At 31.1% G+C, this 23,084-nt stretch overlaps 1 protein-coding gene across 2 annotated transcripts; it reads right to left on the reverse strand.

Moving 5' to 3' along the window:
* Positions 1-3,902: 3,902 nt before the first annotated feature.
* On the reverse strand, positions 3,903-10,372 carry LOC131644722 (transcription factor E2FA-like). Of its 2 annotated transcripts, none has more exons than XM_058915287.1 (14): positions 9,996-10,372; positions 8,928-9,120; positions 8,724-8,777; positions 8,521-8,606; positions 8,342-8,430; positions 8,206-8,260; positions 6,797-6,849; positions 6,654-6,704; positions 6,493-6,541; positions 6,301-6,369; positions 6,128-6,204; positions 5,459-5,690; positions 5,175-5,241; positions 3,903-5,066 (listed from the first exon to the last, which is right to left on the reverse strand). In XM_058915287.1, exons 1-14 carry the CDS (start codon positions 10,203-10,205, stop codon positions 4,942-4,944), a joined length of 1,410 nt encoding a protein of 469 aa, XP_058771270.1. In that variant the 5' UTR covers positions 10,206-10,372; the 3' UTR covers positions 3,903-4,941. The 2 variants fall into 2 exon arrangements, with proteins under 2 accessions (XP_058771270.1, XP_058771271.1); XM_058915288.1 differs by having other exon boundaries at positions 3,912-5,066; positions 6,301-6,366.
* Positions 10,373-23,084: the final 12,712 nt, after the last annotated feature.

Here is a 23,084-nt window from a genome sequence, read left to right on the forward strand (position 1 = left end):
ATTTTCAAGGACTCATATATGTCATAGGCCGTTTCCCTGTTAGATATCTTCTCATACTCAGCATGAGAGATAGCATTCAGCAAAACAGTTCTACATTTATGATGATTCCTGAAAAGCTTCTTTTGATCATCATTCATTTCTTGTCTTGACAGCTTTACGCCTCTGGCATTTACAGGATGTTTGTAACCATCCATCAGAAGATCCCATAGATCACCATCTAGACCCAGAAAGTAACTTTCCAGTTTATCTTTCCAGTATTCAAAGTTTTCACCATCAAATACCGGCGGTCTAGTATAACCATTGTTACCGTTGTATTGCTCAGCAGAGCCAGATGTAGATGCAGGTGTAGGTATAGTCCTTTCACTTTCATCAACCATCTTTTAAATGAAGCGTTTTTCTCTTCCTGAATCTTTTCTAAACACGGTTAAGTGCTTGCACCTTAGAACCGGCGCTCTGATGCCAATTGAAGGATAGAAAAACACTTAGAAAGGGGGGGATTGAATAAGTGTGACTTTAAATCCTGAGCGATAAAAATAAAATGCACAATTATTTTTATCCTGGTTCGCTGTTAACGAAGCTACTCCAGTCCACCCCCGCAGAGATGATTTACCTCAACTGAGGATTTAATCCACTAATCGCACGGATTACAATGGTTTTCCACTTAGCCGCAACTAAGTCTTCCAGAGTCTTCTGATCACAACCTGATCACTCCGGGAACAACTGCTTAGTTCACTCCTAAGATTTTTTCTAGAGTCTACTGATCAACACGATCACTCTAGGCTTAGTTCACTCCTAAGACTTTCTGCTCAGCCAACTGCCAAGACTTCCTGCTCAGCCAACTGCCAAGACTTCCTGCTCAGCCAACTGCCAAGACTTCCTGCTTAGCCAACTGCCAAGACTTCCTGCTCAGCCAACTGCCAAGACTTCCTAGAGTATACTGATCAACTGATCACTCTAGTTCCTTACAACTTAATGTAATCTATTCAAGAGTTTACAAATGCTTCTTAAAAGCGATAATCACAACTGTGATATTTCTCTTACAGTTTAAGCTTAATCTCACTAAGATATTACAACAGCAATGTAGTGAGCTTTGATGAAGATGAAGATTCTGAGTTTAGATTTGAACAGAGTTTCAGCAAGTTAATTTGAATTGTATTGGTGTGAAATCGTTAACCTTGCTTCTCATCAGAACTTCATATTTATAGGCGTTGAGAAGATGACCGTTGAATGCATTTAATGCTTTGCGTGTTCCGTACAGCTTTGCATTTAATGTTATACGCTTTTGTCAACTACCTCGAGCCTTGTTCACGCTGTGTCTACTGACGTAGCCTTTAGTAGCTTTAACGTTCCTTTTGTCAGTCAGCGTAGTCTGCCACGTGTACTTCCTTCTGATCTGATGTTTGTGAATACGACGTTTGAATATCATCAGAGTCAAACAGCTTGGTGCAAAGCATCTTCTGATCTTCTGACCTTGAAGTGCTTCTGAGCGTGATACCATCTTCTGATCTTCAGTGCTTCTGATCTCATGTTCTTCTGATGCTTCCATAGACCCATGTTCTGATTCTGCTTCGACCATCTTCTGATGTCTTGCCAGACCATGTTCTGATGTTGCATGCTGAACCATTTGAGACACATCTTCTGAGCGCTGAATTATGCGTACTCTTTATATATTTCCTGAAAGGGAAATTGCATTGGATTAGAGTACCATATTATCTTAAGCAAAATTCATATTATTGTTATCATCAAAACTAAGATAATTGATAAGAACAAATCTTGTTCTAACATATTTTACACATATGTTTTTAGGACATTTACCTCTGCAATAATACCTATATTGAAAAAAATAATACGGCCACAACGGGTACCCGTGCGGACGCACGGGTATCACACTAGTTGACATTAAATGAGCAATAAATGAGCACAAGTAAGAGCTAGTATGAAGATGAATTTGAAAATATTCATTTATAAGTCCCACATTGGAGGGAACACAAATATTAGTAGTGTATATATATATTCCAACTTGGACAATTGTTGTTGGGCCCAAGGGCACCTACAATTTTGTAAAGGAGTGAGGACACACCAATGTGCCAAGAAGACGCGCCGCCGCCGTCCGTCCGGTTCGGTCTACTTGAATTAATTTTTTAGAACCCGGATTAATAGAAATTAATTATCATTGAATAATTAATTAATTCGGTGCAAATACTATTAAATAGGAAATTAATTAATATTTAATATTAATTCATTACGAATTTGTGACGTGTCCTAAGACCAAGTCTTAACCTAAATTTTGACTAGGTTTACTTAACAGCTACCTTGACCGGGCCGATTCCACTCTCCCACGATTTGGTCCACTCGGTTGGATCCTTTTTGCCTATAAATACATTTCCTTCATTCATTTGTTCAACACTCCAGAATTCATATCTGAATTCTCTCCTCTCTCCCTTATTCTGCTTCATCTTACAAAATATTCTTTTCTGTTTTCGACTGAATTTATTCCAGATACTACGACTGGTTTTTAACCATGAGAAGTTGTATCACTTAGAACGATTCATCATTCGTGCAAGTGTGAATCGTATTTCTTGAAACGAGTTGTTTTATCTTGGAGGCGTCGTGGGTATTTAAGAGTTGTTTTGCATAAATCTGACAGTACCGCGAAACATCTTAAAGAAAGCGTACCGATCTGCGACTCAGCCGATAATTTCCTCTGTGACATTTTTTTTTCTAAAACCGAGAATCAACAATCTCAAATAATGTTTTTGGTCTTCAATCTATTTGGGAAGATTCATAATGTGAATCCAAACTTGCACATGAGTTTGGCGTTGGATTTGCTTGTTGAAGTCAGGAGTCTACTTGAATAACCTTAAGACTCCTGGTTTCAGGTTTCAAGATCCAACAAGTCATGCTATGTGCTTGTCCTCATCTGTTTCAGGTTTCAAGATCCAACAAGTCATGCTATGTGCTTGTCCTCATCTGTATCGAATTGAACTCATAGAACATATCGAGTGAAATTATCTTCCATTGCCTTAGAGGTTTCCATAGGGCAGACAATTTTGCACTGATATCACGTGTAAGAAAGACCGTTGAATTTGGTCCCTTGATCTCAAGGGACTTTAGTTTGTTAAAATAGTTTGAATCGATCAAAATTTCCTGACCCCGGTCATCTTTATTTCTCAGGCCAATGGTCCTCAATTTGGTAGGTGAACGCCTCATTAAAAGTCTAGCAAATTTAGTGGTGGTTTGTAGGAATATATTTCCTAGTCGATCGAGATTGCAAACAGGGAGTGCAGTGCCAAAGTGGTTGTGTCTTTTGAGTATTAAGGGAAGGATGGGTGGCATATTTTGGCTTCTAGTCCTTTCTATATTGCTTACTACTATCTAATAGTCTATGTGTAAGAGTAAGAAGGTCGAGATTTAGGATAGTTAAGAAGAATCTCCAATTGAGGTTGAGTGAGGGGGTCTATTATTTCCGGGTTGGTCCTTTGCTTGGCATTTTCTCATGTTACACCATGTTAATGGATCAACTTCAGGTTGTACGACTCTAAGAAGCTGTGTTATATGTGTAATCTAGATGTCTCTCTCCCCCTCCTAATGAAATTGTGCTGGCATTGGTGTGTACTACAGATGACCAAGGTGTTGTTTTGCTCTTACCAAAGTAGTATGAAAGCCTCCTTTATGTTCGGTTGTTGAAGAGGAGACTTGCGTTTTGCTAGTAGTTATAGAATGGATTATGGACCACCAACTTAGCAAATTTATTTTTGAGTTGGACCTTAAGAGAGTGGTTGATGATTTTAACCAAATTCTGATAATGTCTCTAATTTCATCACCATATTAGCATACTATAGACATTTTGTCTTCTTTTTCTGATACTCCGGTGATGAATTTACTATGAGACAAGTCAATAGAATTGTCTGTCTTTTATCAAAAGTAGCTCCTGCACTATCTAGCCCAGATACTTTATATGATGTTTCAACATGTATCCACCACTTACTAACCAATGAAAGACTTAGGGTCTGTTTGAAATAGTTTTTGTTTTTAGTTTTTAAAAACTGAAAAGTAAAAATCAAAACACAATTTAGCCACTTCAATTTTTTGCTTTTAAAAACTGAAAAATTGTGAAGAGTTTTTAAAAACACATTTGTAAAATATTATATTCAAACAAGTTTTTAGTTTTTAAATTTTCAAAAACTAAAATAGAGTTTTTAAAAAGCCTTTCAAACAGGCCCTTACCTTAACTTTGCTAGCTTCAATAAAAACAGTCTGCAGACCTACAATAGCACTCATTAACAGAATGATCCCATCCCCCGATTCTTTAGAAACTATCAGAAGCTCCAACATGTTTAAGCATTCAAGCAATAGACATCTCAAAGATAGAACAAAATGTTAGAAAGAAATTGGAGCAATTTGGGATGATAAATGACATAATTTTATCAGCAGACACTGAAATGTTTACAATCAGCATAAATAATAATTGAATAATAAAGGCAGTGCTGTCCTAACAATATCCAGTACACCCTTACAGTTTTTTGCGGTCAACATCAGCATGGCAGCTTCTCATTTCAAAAAGGAAAAAAGGGGGGCCCGCAATGCCTCACTTTAAATATGGCTAATAAGATGTCCGGACACTAATACTGATCAGTGAGTCTACCTACCTTGCATTTGATGCATTACCAACATTTTCTGTAATAATACTCTTTGCAACTTCCCTAATTTCCAAGCTAAACTCTCAATGAGTTTAGTATGTCTACTATTAACTAGTTTGTGCCCAAGAGAGGGCCTGTGATTTACTTGAAGAGTAGTAAGAACTCTCAGCTTAACACTCAACAGCTTTGACAGTATCCTCAACATCCACAAGGCTAGACATTACTCTATTGAAGTAGCTTCCCCTCAATACAGAAGATAATGACCATACTTTCTAACATAGTGATGGTAAGCAAATCAAAATCACCTCTGATTAGGGTTTGCTACAGTCGGTGGTGCTTCTACAAGTCCAGGTGATGGAGTTTGTGGCCTCGAGATCATTTCAAAGTCAGGATGAAGCATGTCCACTCCACTCCAATCAACATTAGCTGTTATGCTGGAGTTAAGGAATCATACATATTAATTCAAATAAGACATACAACACATGAAGAAAAAGGAGAAAGGATCAAAGAAAGGCATGAAAACAAAAAGGATACAATCTGTTCTCCACATATCTGTTATGCTAACTTCAGCATCTGATAGAAGCCAATAATCAGCATCATTCTGCAAAAATTACCAAAATTATTAGCAATTAATGCAGTAACACTGCATTTCATCAAGGAATCACTCTTAACCAGTCATTAAATGCCAAGTTTGAAAAAACAATTGCAGGACCACATCAGAAGAACTTAATCAATAGGAAGGATTTACACAAGTGCAGCCCATAATCCCAGTATGAAGAGCAAGGGGAAACCCCAAACCTTGATTATGATATACTTACATCAGCATCTGAAGGGACAATCTTCATCATACCCCCAGCAAGCTCTTGGGAAACATTTAGTTCAGAGTATGTCTGGGAAGAGAGAAGAGCTTGAGGTTCAAGTCCGTTACCACTGCATTCAGCAGGAACCATTTCCGTCACTTGTTGCTCATTAGACCCTGAACTTGAAGCAAGAGGTAAGCTCACGGGGGGCTCAGCACCATTAATCTCTTCAAATTTCTCCTCAAATTGACTGAAAACAGTTCAAAAATTGCAAAAAACTTAAATGGAGAATGCATTATCAAAATGATATACTACAAAACTAGCAAAATGTATAACCATGGGAAAATACTAAATATCACATGAAATACAATGTAATACTCTGGTTTCTAGATAGGCAACATAAGAGATAAAAATAGATATATAAATAAAGGGAATTGCTAATGTACTCCCTCTTAAAAATTAAAATGAGTACACTAGCAACCTACACCTTTTCATTTGCATTTATCCTTAAAAACATGTAATATTATATTATATTACCATTATACCCACTATTTTAAATTGTTTTCAAGTAGAAATAGGTATGTTTTTGTCCAAATGAAAAAGGATTAGATTGCCAATGTACTCTTAACTTTAAGTGGGAGTACATTAGCAATCCCCATAAATAAATAATAGCCAAGGTAACTATACCTGATAAGGTAGACATCGATGGGACCCATTGTGCTCCTAAGAATGATTCTATATCTCCTCTGTAGATAGTCAACGGCCTAATGCATATGGCAGCAATAATTTTCCATCATGTATCAGAAATACTAGTTTTACAAAGATCAAGAACCATTCATCAGTTGATTCCCTAAACTTACTTCCTCAGGATCAGGGACTTCCAAGGTGGTTCCATGTGGAGCTTTGATTGCTATCAAAGTTTCATTCTGCTACAAGAAATGCACAAATATTAAAATAAAGAGAAACCTTGATAACAACATGAAAGGAGAACCAACAATGTTCACAATAACAATGGAAAAGGATGGAATGCAATTTAAAAACAAAGAACTCACCTGGAAGCAAGGTAGGCCCTTAATATCTTCCTCGGTCACAAAAAGGAACCTAAAAGTAATTGAAAATAGGTTAAGTTTATCATGTCCCAATAACAGAATATGTTTCCTTCTGGAAGGGAGGACAAAGGAAAAATGAATCTAAGAACTGAATGGGAGATTACTTCTGGTTATTTTCATCTTCACTCAAACTTCTCAGCCTTTCTTGCATCTCCCTGTTAATAAAATTATAGCTAGAAAGCATTAGCCAACAATAGTATAGAAACAGTAAATTTCTTCCTTTAGTAATGCAAAGTAACCATATAACCTTATTTGATCATCTAGACTCTGTTCTTCCAAAGAAAGTTTCTCAACTTCTGACTGCAAAACAAAGCCACAAGGCCAGCAAATAATTAACAATATGTTGCAACATAACTACTAGGTCAAAGCCACAAGACTGGCAACATAATTAACAATATTTCATGACATGTTATGCTGCTAAAGCACTAAGTCATTCTGATTGATATAAAACGTATGCCCACCGTTGTCTCTAACAACTTGATATACAATATCTGACAAGTAGAACTACTAGCAAAATATCAAACCTAATTTCAAATCTCTGCCCTTTAAAAACATGAGAAAACATAAAATGAAACATTATCCTTATCGCAACATAACATATTGACACTGTCCACATTCTTCTGTCATGTTGGACATCGGGGTTATGAACACCCAACTTAATTGGTGACACGAATTTCTGTGTCCAGTGATTTTGTGTATATGTAAGGCAGCTGATGCTTGGTTGAGACAAAAGCAGTAGATATTGCTCTTGTCTGCATATGCTCACAGATGAAAGGACAATCTATCTGTGGAGGACTTTTAGTTGTTTTTTATAATCATCGAAAGGGGGTGTAGGAATAAAAAAGGGAGAGTGTGGCTCATCATTGGACTTCCAAAAAGTGCAATATTGAAAACTGTATATTTAAAATTTATAATATTGTTAACCAAAAAATTGCCCCCTTCTTGATAAACTTAAGACCACTAAAACTTTCTTATCATCCCTCTTCATTTCTTCTTGCAACATCCTTTTTCTATATTTCTCCTTTGCCAATGAGTTTACGAGATTCTAACCGGAAAACACAAGGTTTTGGCCGAAAATTTCCAGTTCATAGCAGGAAAAGAGCAAGTTCTGGACAACATGGATGGGCCTGTGCACACAAACCCTTTCTGCAGCTGTGGTTGAGCAATTCTGGTGTGAAATGTGGCCGCAAGTGTTGCACCTGGTTTACACTGTGCATCAGCATTTAGTGTAAGGAGTTTGCATCAGAATGTGTCTGTTGTCACTATATCACAAGTTGCCGAGTTGTAGAGTATTCTAGAACTCTTCGTTAAAACAGAAAAGTCTTGAGCCTTGCTGAGCTAGGGACGGTTATTCCATTACAGTTTCAGATACAGCTTTTCTCTCATATGGTGTTTCTAGGGCCACTAAGTGGAATATCTGCCCATGTCACAGCAGATTGATGCTATCCTTCATTACTAATCCTTTCTAATATCGAAAGCATCAACCATGACAAACATAGAACATGACCAACAAGAGTATGGAGCCAGTAAATGCTATGCGAAGCAAATAGACATTCTGGATGTAAACAAATATCCATGAGCCATGTCTTCTATAACCTATAACAATTAGTTCCTTGTTTCAATAGATCTGAAGAAAACAACATCTACATTACTTACCTTAAGCATAGAGATATCCCCATCCATACTACCAGGCGCAGAAGATTCAATTCCTCTGCATGGCACAAGATTTAAGCTAAAAAATAGAAAAGATTTATATATTGGAAAATTTACAAAAGAGTGTATTATATATTACTTCCAATGTATTCTGTTCTTGAGATTCTTTTCAATGAGACCAATGCCTTCCAACACATTAGTTATGTCATATATCCTCCTCTTTTGCACCTATAATAGAGGAGAATTTAAGTACATACAGAACACAGAAAGAAAGAGTAACAGATATTTTGGTCCTAATCTGTTGTATAAAAAAAGGACCTCCAAAGTTTCTGCTGCTTTATTCAGGTCAAGAATTCCATCCTCAGCACGCTTGATCAAATTGATGAACTTTTTTGTCAAGAGACCTGTGAATTTTTGGTACACTTTTGTCATGTTTAATCTCGTAGAAATAACCAGTAATCGTACACATCAGAAAGGTGAAATGTGAAGAGCATGTTGATTAAAATTGCTTCCAAAATTACCTAAGGAACTGTCATAACGACAGCTACCAGCAGGAGTAAGAGGGGAAGGGGAACCTGCATGTCATCAGAAACTGTAAGTTTAGGCACAACAAGGAAGAAGCAAATTAGAATTACATCATAAGCTGTTTCCAAGTAGTAAAAACTTTTCAAACGGGGGAATAGTGAACTTAAACCAACTGGAAAATAATGGGAAGAATTTCTGACCAGCATTTGAGATAGGTGTTGGAGGACATGATCTGCCTTCTTTGGAAACCCTTGACTTGTTTGTCCTTCCATCTTTTGCAGACAATGGAGTTTTAAAGGGGCTACTACTGGTTACATGGGTGTATCCAGGGCTGTTAGTCCACTTTTGTGATTCTCCTTCACTTTCATTCATTCCATTCTTCCGCTTTATGACCTGGCACCACCATCATGTTCATAAACAAAGAGAGATGACCGAAGATACATGCATAAATTCTTATATAGGTGGAATTGAGGTGATATAATGCAATCAACCAAACAAAAGTAGCAATTCACCATTTGATATAAATACAATTACAAGTCTATAACACTATGCAATTCAATTTCATCTTATTAAGCCATGAATGAAAAAAATTGTTAAGTAAGCATTACCATGCCACTCAGACTTAATGAACTATACGTAGCAAAAAAAAATATCAGTTATCGAGTTTAAACATGTGTTCAAGAGCTCTATAGCACCGACACCTCTAAAAAAAGAGTGTGTCAGTGTAAGTGTCAGTGTCCGAAATCAACATGGACACTTATTATTACATTTAATTTATTCATTTTTTCAAATTAGTCTGGTGTCGACGTGTCAGTATCGGTGCCGTGTTTCCAATGTTTGTGCTTCATAGTTCAAGAGCAAGACTGCAAATGAACATACCAATGTACAATAACCTTATACACTAAAAGTGTTTTTGACACATTTTTGCAAAGAATTGACATACTAGAGAAAGTTCAAAGCCATATAAAAGACCTCTAATCTTGATAAACCAAATTGAGTTTGGATCCGGTGTTGGCTGGGAAGTTTCTCCGACTTTTCCACGTGAAATAAATAAAAAAATCAACTAAATACCAAATCAAAATTTCACTCCGATAAACCAAAATCAAAACCACAAGAGCACGAATCCAACTAATTCCAGAAAAGGAAAAAATAATCGCAAAACAAACATCACAAACACACAGCAAGAGAAAATTATCGTAGATGCAAAATAAACAAACACAATTACGAAGCAAAACCTAACAACAGAAAGACTAAAACAAACAACTCACCGGAGATCTGATAACAACCGCTTCAGTCACGTGATCGGCGACTTTCCGAGAATCAACGGCGGCAAAACTGTGATACTCATCCATCGGTGCAAATGGCGGCTTCGTCGAGACAAACGCCAGATGACGCTTCAACGGCGGCCTACTCGGTGCTCCGTTAGCCTCCCTCGGCATCGGCGAGCCACGGTCAGAAGCTCCAGCGCCACCGGACATTGACCGGTTTGGGAGGGAAATCGGAATTGGAGTGGAAGTTAGAGGGAAATGGGGAACGATCGGAGGGAAGTAGGGTTTTAGAGAGAGAAAGTGAGGTTTAGAGTTTAGAGAGAGAAAGAGAGGGAGAGAAAACGAGGGAAGAGGGAGGGAATTTTGTTTCGGATAGATGTGGAGGGAACTACTACGTGAGAAAAAAGACGAAATAAAAAACAAAATATAATAACTATTTTGTTTCTTATTGCAAATTTACAATTACAACAATATCTGCATTTTCTTTTTTGGATGATTATTACTAATTATTAATCTATTATTGTAAAACTGTCTCCAAATTTTCTTTCCTTTCTTACTTTAAAGTTTAAATACCACTGTCTTTTTAATTTTAAATTTATTATTCAATATTAGAAATAATTCATAATAATAGATTCGTGGAGTGCACACGGTACGGTATTTATAAATTCATAAATTATTTTTAATTTTAACTATTTAGTGAGTAGCATATGAAAGATAATTTTTTTAAATTATTTTTAATTTTCGCTATCTAATATGATAAATAATTTCATATAAATTATCTTGATATTATGAATGTATTATTTAGTATTAAAAAATAATTAATAATAATATATTTGTGGAGTGTACTGCACAGTAATGTATTCAGAAATAATGTTTAATTTTAATTATTTATTTATTAGTATACTATAGATATTTTTTTTTAAAAAAAAATTAATTTTTGCTATCTAATTATTATATGAGATAGATAATTTTATATAATTTTTACGAATTTATAATTATAATAATGAGAAGTTACTCCAAGAGTAAGTTATCAAGACGACTTATTTCACATCTTGATTATTAATTCTAATCAATCTAATGGCAAAAAATAATAAGTAATTAATTATGGAGAGAGAAAACTAATATCCATTTATTTTAACCCTTAAATTGAAAAGAATTAATAGTTAAGATGTGGAGTAAGTCTTAATAGCTTACTCTTGGAGTAAGAATATCTCTCTTCTATAAAAATATTAGTTTTTCTTTTTTTTTGATAAATATTAATAATTAATTTATTATTGTAAAACTGTTTCTAGATTTTCTTTTTTACCTTAAATATCGTCTTTTTAATTATAAATTTATTATTTAGTTATGAAAAATAATTAATTGTAATAGATACGTAGCACGACACGGTACGATATTTAGAAATTATTTTTTATTTTAATTATTTAGTTATTGTTATATGGTAGATAATTTCACATAAAGAATATATTAATAATATATTTTAATAAAGTTTATTTATATGAATTTAAATGTGATAATTGTTAATAATTTGTAAGAAAAATTATTTAAAATATTTTTGATTATTTTATTATTCTAAAGATGAATATTTTTTATCATATGTGTTTATCAAGTCGAAAAGTTAACTTAGTTCGCTATATTTTTTAAGAAACATATATGTTTAGTTTTTATTATTTAGGTGAGATACTTTAATATATTTTAGAATATGTATTTTAAATTATATAGTGTATTTTTCCTTTTTAAAAAGATATTTTAAATAATTAAAAAATATAATAAAAAATAATAAACTTTTCGATCTTTATTTTTATAGTAAAGATTGGTGTGATTAGTATGGTACATTTTAAAAAGGAAATGTCTTAATATCATAATGTTAGTGATATAACTAAGTGAACTAACCATTTATGGTTTTAATATTGTAATGTTGTGTGAGGATACTTTATTTACACTTTCTGTTTATAAACTTACTATTAATATTAGATCATTTTTACATAAATTATTTTTAGTTCTCACTATCTAATTATTATTATATGCTAGCTAATTTCATATAAATTATTTCAATATTATAAAGGTATTATTTAATATTAAAATAATTAATAATAGATTTGTGAAGTGCATGACACACAGTAAGATATTTAGAAATTATTAATTTTATTTATTTATATATTAGTATATGGTAGATAAATTTTTCAAATATTATTTTTAAATTTTGCTATCAAATTATTATTATATGATGATATATAATTTCATATAAATTATTACAATTTTACAATTACAATAATATTAACATTTTCTTTTTTTTATGAATATTATTAATTTATTTTTTATTTTCAAAAGGAAATGTCTTAATGATATAATTTAATTTTAGTGATATAACTAACCATAAATGGTTTTAATATTGTAATGTTGTCTAAGGATACTTTATTTACCCTTTCTGTTTTTAAACTTACTGTTATTAATAATATTAATAATAGTGACTTCATGCAAACTTAAGGGTCTGTTTGGTTCAAATGAAATGAAGGAAATTTTAATGGAAGGAAGGGGAGGGGAGAGAATGAATTTTTTGTAATTATATATATATATGTTTGGTTCAAACGAGGAGAGGAGAAGGGAGGGGAGAGATTTCGTTCAAAAATATGTTTGGTTCACAAGGACAGTGGAGGAATTTTAACAATAATTTACAATTTATCCATGTACTTTTATAAAAATGATATGATATTCAAAGGTGAACATTTCATAAATATTTTTTTGGAAATAATATTTGTATAATTGAGTTATTAAAAAGTCATGACTTATCGCATAATATTAAAAAAAAAAATTGAGTACGTTTGATTCGTATTATAACTCTCAACACAAAATAAACTATGCGTTGATAATAGCTTTTGAATATATAAAATAAACTATAATAAAAAATAAAAAGTTACAGTAATTATAATTTTATTAAATAAAAAAATAAAAAATAATTTAAAGATAAAGAATAATTATAATAAATTGATGGATGCAATAGAAAAAAAAATCAAAAAAAAAAGCATTAACATGAAAGAAAATAATATTTTTAAAATAATAATATAAAACTGAAGATATTTTAGTAAATATATTAATTTAATTAATATTAAAATTCAGACTCTTTCTCCTTCCTTCTGAATCCCCACGATTAGGGGGCGCAAAAAGTGTCATTTGGAAGAATTTTGCTTTTCTCCCTTTAGAGATGTCAATGGGGCGGGGCAGGGCCGGGGATACATTCTCATCATAATCCCCGCCATCGAATCTATTTCTCATCTCCGCTTCGGGTCCCCGCTACGGGAGATTTTGTCCCCATTCGTGGGTCCCCACGGATCCCCAAGCGGAGATCCATAGATATGATTATTATTTTTTTAAACCAAATTAACAGTAAAAGCTTCAAAAAGTAACCATGAGAAATTTATAAATTATTCCTTTATGATAAATATATTGCTTTAACAATATTTAATCTATAATATTGAGTGTCATGACCACCAAAATTTCAAACTTAAAATAAACTTGAAATAATCATTTAGATCTCATTCTTTTACTAACGATATGTATATATTTTTTAAATTTGTGTATAAGATTAATTATATAAAATGACAAATAGACTTACATAATAATTTAAAATTATATATATAATAAATTAAGGACATTTGGCTATTTTATGTGGGGCGGGGACTCCACGGGGCGGAGGATATTTACACCACCCACGTCCCCGAAGTCCTTCGGGGAGACTTTGTTCCTCATCCCCGTCCCCGCGAAGGGAAAATTCCCCGTATTTGGGGCCCCAAACGGCGATTCCCGCTAACGGGGGCAAGTTGACATCCCTACCTCCCTTCCCCTCCTCTTCTCTCATGAAAATTGAACCAAACACATTTCATTATAAATATTTTCTCTCCTCCCCTTGCTCTACCTTGAACCAAACACGCCTTAAACACTCTAAAAGTTATTTTTAATCTTATGTATTTCGATATTATTTGTATGATTAATGGTACTGATGAATATTTGAATAAATATTTTTGTATCTTAATAATAGTAGATAGTTTCATATGATTAATTGTAGATATTATTATTGGTATGAAAGTAAATGTAGATATGTAAGAGGAATATCAAAATATGGGCAAGTTGTCTAAGAATATGAACATCTTTTATCATTTGGTGATTCTCATTAAATAAAAAAACTGATTGTTGGTCGCATTTTAGATGTGTTTGTTTTAAATTATAAAATTATATTTTTAGAATTATTATTTTCACGAATAATATTCTTACTTGGTGTTTAGGTAAAAGTTAATTTTTCTAAAAATATTTACAAAATTTATTCAATTTAAAATTTTAAAAAGTAAAAATTATTATGAATAGTAGTAAAAAATTATAGTTAGTTCAATTTTATTTTCAAAATATTATATTCTCGCTTTTGAATGGAGTAATGGTAGAAAAATCATATATAAAGAATATTTTTATGAATTAAAAGTTTTTTAAAAAATTAAAAATTTAAAAAAAGATTATAAAAAATTATAAATACTTGAAATAAATGTGAAATTGTTTTATTTTCAATGTCACGTTCTTCTCTATAGAGAATGTAATTGTAATGTTTCAAACAAACATATTCATAGAAATATAGTGTTTGGTTAACTTTTATGACTTTGATGAGATGTCTAATTATTTTTTTTTAAAATTGATTATGGATATTGTGTAATTTTTCCTTTTCATAAAAAAAAAATCTTTTATCAAATAAAAAAATAGAATATAAAAAAGTAGAAATTTTTAATTTTTGAGAGTCATTAAACATATTCATAGAAATATAGTGTTTGGTTAACTTTTATGACTTTGATGAGATGTCTAATTATTTTTTAAAAAAATAATTATCGATATTTTGTAATTTTTTCTTTTCATAAAAAAAATCTTTTATCAAATAAAAAATAGAATATAAAAAAGTAGAAATTTTTAATTTTTGAGAGTCATTAATATGTATAGTATTTTGCATGAACAATAGATTTTTGTACTTAAGAGTTTATTTGTTCAATCGAAAGAGGAAGGATTTTTATCTGATGTAGGGGAGGTAAGGGGAAGGGAGAGAAGAGATTTCAATTATATATATGAATGGGGAGAGAGATTTTAATTACAAATATGTTTTGTTCACAATGGTATGAGAGGTGTTTTAAAACTATATTACTCTTAGGGATTTCTTAATGCACTTTATTCTTTACTAGGACACCTCATAAAAATATAATAATGCTTTTAGATTTCAGAGATACCTTTTCGGACGCACCACAAATACAGCAAATTCATTCGTAATGAGTTACGCCCTCGTTTTGTAAAGAAAAAATGTAATCCAAAAATGCATTTTCGTGTTCCACCAATTCTTCAAAGGCACTTCCATTAATGCGAAAGGCTTGTTTGAATATACGATATCCATGAATTCTCCTGGGTGTGTTCTCACTTCCCATCAATATGTCCAACAATACCACGCCAAAACTATACATGTCATAGTTTTCATTCATCCTCGTAATTTGTGCTAGCTCTGGAAAATGCAAATTCAAATTTCGCCAGTCAACAAATTCATCAGGTATGTATCTAGAAAATTTAAATTATAAAGATAATATATATGTCAATATCAGAATTTGACTTCTCTAAAATAAGTGATGACTAAAACTCAAATAATTTTATAAATTGTTGAATATGTCAATCAATGAATGGATTGGGTATTGGAGCCAAGTAGCCATAGGTTCCTGCAACTGAAGTCTAGGTTAAATTGTTAGAGCTTAGAAGCTTTGCAGTACCGAGATTTACAAGATGAGGTACAAAATCTGAATCTAGTAGTATATTATTCAGTGTGATATATCTGTGCACAACAATTGGTGGAGAACAATCACTATGTAGGTAAGTAATTACTATGTTGTTTTTAACATTGTTGAGCGTGGTTGTTTCCGACGGTATACTTTCGAATAATTTCTAAAAGTATATTTCCAATTTTTTTGATAAAGTGAGCGTGTGATCATTTACGTATGGATTTTTTATTTGGGTATAGAGTGGATCCGAAAATGCATCTTCGGAATAAATTTTGAAAAACATTTGGGGTGAGTTTCACTTAGAACGTGTTTTGGTGAGACTCAAGGTGTGTCTAGAAATACATTTCTGAAATCAGAAGGGTATTTTTGGATTTTTCATAGGATGTTTTTCCACCTCATTAGGTGGTAAAAGAAATTTCATTTACTGTTTGGCAACTTGCAAAACTTGGATTAGAATTGAGTCGACATGAGCATTGAGGAAAGCGTGATCAAGACTTTTCTTTGCTCCACCCCCTAAAACATTGCCCCGCACCATAGTTACATAAAGCGACATAATTTTATACATTAGACTCATTATAATTTTCTCCCCTTTTGGCAAGATCAAAAGAAGATAGATAGTAATGGATTATAAACTTAAATAACCATCAAACACATAAAATATTCCAGAGACATAATGCTAAAAATAGATAAAGAAAATATACACAAATGCAGAAAATATTATCACAAATAAAACAATCTACTAAACATGATAAATGCAACAAATATGTGCAACAACCACATGGATATTTGTAGCAGCAAAACACGGTGATTTAAGACAAAAAAAAATGAAATAGGGATAAATAATACATGAACATAACCAAAACGATGACAATATACATATCAACAAAAATGCATTTATAAAGACATTATAAAGACATATAGTGAGTCATGTCAAAAGCTCCAACGCCGTCACAAATTGAACAAAAAAGTTGGTTGCGATTTTAGAAGGAAATAGGAATTAAAGTGGAGTTAGATATGGAAACACTACAAAAATGCACTTGATTTCAGCGGTTTGTTTGGGGGGTGTTTTAAAAACCCCTTCAAATTAGAATAAAAATTGATGTTATCAATTTTAAGGGAAAAATATTATAGTAATTTACGGGGGTTTGAAACCCCAGTAATCTTGGCACAATTTTTACTCTCTGTGCGATTTTTTAATTAAGTTTGATTAAATTAAATATTTTGGCGCCATATATTTTTTATAAAAACTGATGGGATTTGTTTTATTTTGTTTTTAACTTATATTAATTATTAATTATTATAATATATAATAAATAATATAATTATAAACTTAATCATATAACGTATATGTATGAAATTAAAAGATATTAAGATTAAAAAAAATGCTCCAGTTCCAGAAGCGCTTCTCATAACATCACCTTCATCTCATAACTTTTTTAACACAAGACAACCAACAATTATGCTCCTCATCATTAATATTCCACTTCCTTCTACTGCTAACAAAATCATCTATTACTCCCTGGTCGTCTTCCTTATTAAGGTTAGCTTATCCTTCTTTATCTTTTCTTTGTTATATTTAGGGTTTCTCTCAATCTTTAAAATTTTATTTGCAAACCCCTCATACAAATATGATATTTTCTCTCCCATATTTCAATTAAGGCATTGGAAAATAGATTAGAGGTTTCAATTTCAACGAGAAATAGATTAGAGGTTTGATTTAGGAATTTGGGGTTATTAGTTACGTGAGTTTAATTCAGTTTCGATTTTAATTTCGTTTAAAAATAAACCACTCTACGACAATGCATATGTATTTCCATTATTTTTTTCTAATTTCTTGATTTGAGATATAATTCTGGTATGACACCATGGCAAAATGAAAAGATAAAGGAATTATAATTCCTTTTGTGCTTCAAATTTCTTGTGTTTGCATTTGAATCATATTCGTCTAACATGGTATTTGAATCAAAGAATTTTTTTGATAGATACATGACCTTATTTCTTGTTTTTTTAGTCTGTCTTGCTCTTCATGTTAGCTGAAAGGTTCTTAGCAAGGTTTTAAAAAATAATTGTGATTGCGTCACGGTGGCGTCAAGGGTTTCACGATGTATAAATATTGCAATACTAATTTTAGTCATTGTGGTGTGAGTTAATCATTATTTGTTCTTTAAGACAAAAACAGTGAAAATAGTATAGGTATCGGCACCTATTGATACTATTTTGTCGCGGCCATTTTCACGGTCGCAAACCTTTTTTAAATCCCTGGTTCTTAGTTACACAATTAGTGTCTCTTATTGAATGTGAAATAAAGTGAATTATGTATCATTTTTCTTAGTCTACAATTAGAATATTTGGTTGTTTGTTGTGAATAATTAGTTATGAGTTACTTAAGCAAGGATGTAACAATGGAGTTCTCTAAACAACTCATGATATATGTCACCTTAGAGACATGTCAGCCACATCTACTTGAGACTCAATTGTAAACATGTGCACAATTTTTCTTTTTTTTGAATGTGTACTTTTAACCTTTCTGCAAACTTTGTATTTTTCAACATATTTAATGATAGAGACACTATAAAGTTCATCTTATAATCATTGTAATGTCTCAAGAGTACACATTACATTATCTTTATTGCATTTAGTTGTGTTCTATTCTAGTAGTTTGTACATTATTGTAATGATGTGTTAGTTATTGCAGAAAATATTTCTCTAAGGATCTGTTATAGTTAGTAAACAATACATTTTCAATTAAAATAAGAATATCATCAACTAAATGTTGTGTTCTAGGTATTTCACGTGAAGTGTTTGCTTGAGTCACAACAAAAATTCAAAAGGTGAGAAAACAGAAAAGTAAAAACCAGGAAATAAAAATTGATTACAACTTTCCTAAATCTTTACTTAATAAATACTATATTTCTATGTATGAGAGGATAAATCATTTTTCCACTCACGTGTCTGTGAATGATTAATAATGATGTGACTAGGAGTAATGAATTATTCATGAGTCTATTGTAACATCCATTTTCATTATTCATTAGTTTAATTTTCATTATTGTAAGGTTGCATTTTTTAATCTTTTCTATACTAGTTTTTAACATGGTGGTCTCTGATACTGATAGGAACAAATTGAAGTGGGTTTGACACAGAGCGGTGTTCATGAATCTCAAATTTCTCCTAATAATGTTGTCACTAGAGTCTTGGGCCCAAGCATTCTAGAAGAGTGAGAAACATGGTTATGGGAGCAGCTCCTACCAAAACATTTAGAAGCATTGGAGTTAGACTTTCAAACTTGAGTAATTCTTCAACAAGTGTTTCTACATCATCATCTAACCTTGGCCAGAGAAATACATGAACTTGGAATCTCGAGTTTAAAACAATATGGCAACATTTAAAGAATATATTATGATGAAAGAAGGAAAGATTCCTAATCAAGTGGTTGACATTTTGGGTTTATCAAATGTAAGTTTTGATTCTTATCTTTCAATTTCACTATTCCATTAATAACAAAATTCTGCAGATTTATTTCCCAAACTTATTTTTAAAATATTATACATTTTGATTAGTCAAATATTTTACCTAATTAATTATTTCTTTTATAATTTCAGTAAAGACTCTACATACTAAAATAACCCCTGCAATTTAGTACTAGCGGTTAGCCAAAACCCCGCATATATACTGTGAGAATCGTATCTCTAGGAGTTTTAAAAAATCCCGAAAAATATTTTGCAGAGGTAACCCCCCCCCCCCCCCCCCTTAAAATGGGTATAAGCCCCCCATTAATTCAAGCGTATTTTTTGTAGTGAAATAGACAATGATCAAAGGAAACTATGATTTTAGAGAAAGAAATGGGATTTGAGAGAGAGAGAGAGAGAGAGAGAGAGAGAGAGAGAGAGAGAGAGAGAGAGAGAGAGAGAGAGAGAGAGAGAGAGAGAGAGAGAGAGAGAGAGGTGGGAGATTATGGCGCAGAGAAGGCGAAAGCAAAAAAAGAAAGAACGAATTTTATTTATGATATATGTCAAGAAAACTACTATGTGAGCAAAATACAAAATAGAAAGCATAATATAATAACTATTTTGTTTCTTATTACAAATTTACGATTAAAACATATCAATATTTTATTTTTGGATGAATAATAATAATAAAATTATTAATATAATTTGTTTCCAAATTTTATTTATTTATTTTACTTTAGATACTATCCTTTAATTATAAAACTATTATTTATTATTAAAAGATAATTAATATTGATAAATCCATGAATTGTACAACACAACAATATATTCATAAACTAATGTTAATTTTAGTTATTTATTTATTAGTATATGATAAATAGTTTTTTTATAAATTATTTGTAATTCATACTATCTAATGTAATTATTATTATATGATATATAATTTCACATAAACTATCCCAAAATTATAAATATATTATTTAGTAATAAAAAATAACTAATAATATTTTGTGGAGTGCATGACATGGTAAGTTATTCAGATATTATTTTTAATTTTATTTATTTATTAATATTTATTCAGATATTATTTTTAATTTTAGTTATTTATTTATATTTTTATTAGTATATGATAGATAATTTCTTAAGAAATAATTTTTAGTTCTCACTATCTAATTATTATTATATGATGATAGACAATTTCATATAAATTATTAAAAACTCATAATTACAAACAATATCAACATTTTTTTATGAATATCAATAATTAATTTATTATTAAAAATTTGTCTCTATATTTTATTTTTACCTTAAAAATTGTCTTTTTAATTTAAATTTATTATTTAATAATAAAAATGATTAATACTAATATATATGTGGAGTAAACGATACATTACGATATTCAGAAATTATTTTTAACTTAAACTAGTTAGTTATTAGTATGTCGCGAGAAAATTCTTTAAAATATGAGATAGTCTCCAAAAATATGAACATTTTTTGTTTTAAAAACTAACATCTTTTATTATATGTGATTATCAAGTTGAAAATTAACCTAGTTCATCGCATTTTCAAGCAGTATATATGGTTTGTTTTTATAATTTATGTGAGATACTTTAATGTGTTTTAGAATTTTTAATATTTAATTATATAATGTATTTTTCCTTTTTCAAATAAATCATTTTAAATAATTAAAAAATATAAAAAATAAAAATATTCAATCTTTACTTTTTATAGTAATTAATGTGATTAATATGGTAAATTTTAAAAAGGAACTTTGAGAGACTTCCAAATTTTTGTTGGCCCAAAATCATTGATTTCCTTTGATCATATTTGAATTGGACGTTGCATTGCAATAGGGAGCCAATCCTCCAGAGAATCTATATTGAGGAAGATGATAAGCTTGAGGATGACTAATTTGAATTTGATTTTAGGTTCATGTGTTTAAAAGGTATAGGTTAGGAAAAGTAAGAGGGTCTAGAAATATCAGGATCTCTATATACTTCCACTGCTTGATTAGAATTGGCATTGGTATCTTGAGACAAAAATTTGGGTCGAGCCTTAGAAGCTGATCCAACTCGATTGGTATGAAAGCCTAATTTGCTAAATGGGTCCTATCTTCCTTAGACTTGATAGGCTCGTTTTTGCTTTGTTTAATCTCCACATTTTTTGACGAATCCAAAATAGATATCATGGTTTATTTTCTAATTTATATCATGCCTTGACTTATAAATAAAGAGTTTCTCTATCACTTTTTATATCCAGAAAACAAGTTTAAACTCCATTTTTCATTTCTCTCATCATTTCTCTAAATTTCTCATTTTTCTTATATATATTAGCCATAGTGCTTTGAGTATTTTTTTAGTTTACGTTAATAATAGTGTGTTATCTATTGGTAAAATATACTTCCACAAGAAGTTGTTTGGTTTTGAGGTAAGTCGGTAAAAGGTCTTGTATTTTTCGGAGGATTATCATAGAAAGTCTTTGTTTGGTTTGTGAGTTTCACCTTGAAGAAATAAGTTTCTTCTGGTTCGTGAAGATGAGCCAGTAAAATTTCCATAACAGTTCTTGAGTTAAGCTCAATTAAAAGTTTTCTCGATTTGAGATCAGCCCGGTTAAAATTTGACTTGGTTCTTGACATACAAGATAGATAAAAAGTTGAGGCATATGTAAAATTATTCATAAACTCCATTTTTTCTAAAGATGTCATACTTTACTCCTTTGAAACATATACAACATGGGATATAAGAAATAATCCTTTTTTGGAATCTTGAATATTTTAGCACTTTAACACCTTGTCGATATATACACTAAGGGTGTGTTTGTTTCAAGGTTTCAAATTACATTCCTTGGAATAGTATTCCCAGGATTATTATTCCCTGGATTATTATTCCCATTTATGTGTTTGGTAGAGATTAATGTTTCCTAGAAATAATTGTAAATTTGGTTAATTTAAAATTACAAAAAAATAATAATAATAATAATAATTGTGATTAGTAGTGGGAAGTTATAGTTGGTTGAAGTTATTCCCATGGGAATGTTATATTCCCACCCTTTAAGCCTTGGAATAAAAATAAAAGAAGTAAGTGTAAATAAGATTCCTTGGAATAAAAAGTTCCTTGGAATAATTTTTTTAATCTTGAATCAAACATAGGAATGTTGGATTCCCATAGTCCTATTCCTGGGAATATTTTTTCTAACCTTGAAACAAACACACCCTAAGAATAAGATCGAGTAACTCGGGATCTATATTTATAGATTCAAAATTTCATAATATCGAGAGCCTTTCCCAAGCCTTACATTAAGAATTAATCTTTTAATCATGTTGTAACATTTTGTAGTTTATCCAACGAGTAACATGTAAACTACATACAAGACAAAAAATGAAATAGAACTCTTATTAACCTTCTTGTAGACACAAGTCTCATGCTTGTTTTTAATGAATCCTAATTGCTTCAAAGCATCAACAAATTATCATATATGAACTCTTATTAACTTTTGAAAATTTGCTTTAATTAATATATGGATCTTGACAAGTTACATATTTTTTCAAAGTCTTTTGGATCACAAAAACCCAAATTATCATATACACACTTTCAATAAGATTCCTATTTAGAGGGTAACAATAACAATTTTTAAATTCATATATATCATAATTATAATATGCAATGATAACAAGTAAAAATGGAACAAATTTGAGCATCACTAGTAGAAAAAGTTTCATCATAGCTAATGTCGTGAAGTTTCTCAAAACATTTTGAGAATAAGCTTTTATAGAATAAAAATATTTAACGTTATAGCATAAACTTCTAGAAAGTAATTACTTAAACATCTACCAAATGATTAAAGTGTTGGCT

Source organism: Vicia villosa, linkage group LG1 (genome assembly GCF_029867415.1).
Source record: "Vicia villosa cultivar HV-30 ecotype Madison, WI linkage group LG1, Vvil1.0, whole genome shotgun sequence".
Classification (NCBI taxonomy): domain Eukaryota; kingdom Viridiplantae; phylum Streptophyta; class Magnoliopsida; order Fabales; family Fabaceae; genus Vicia; species Vicia villosa.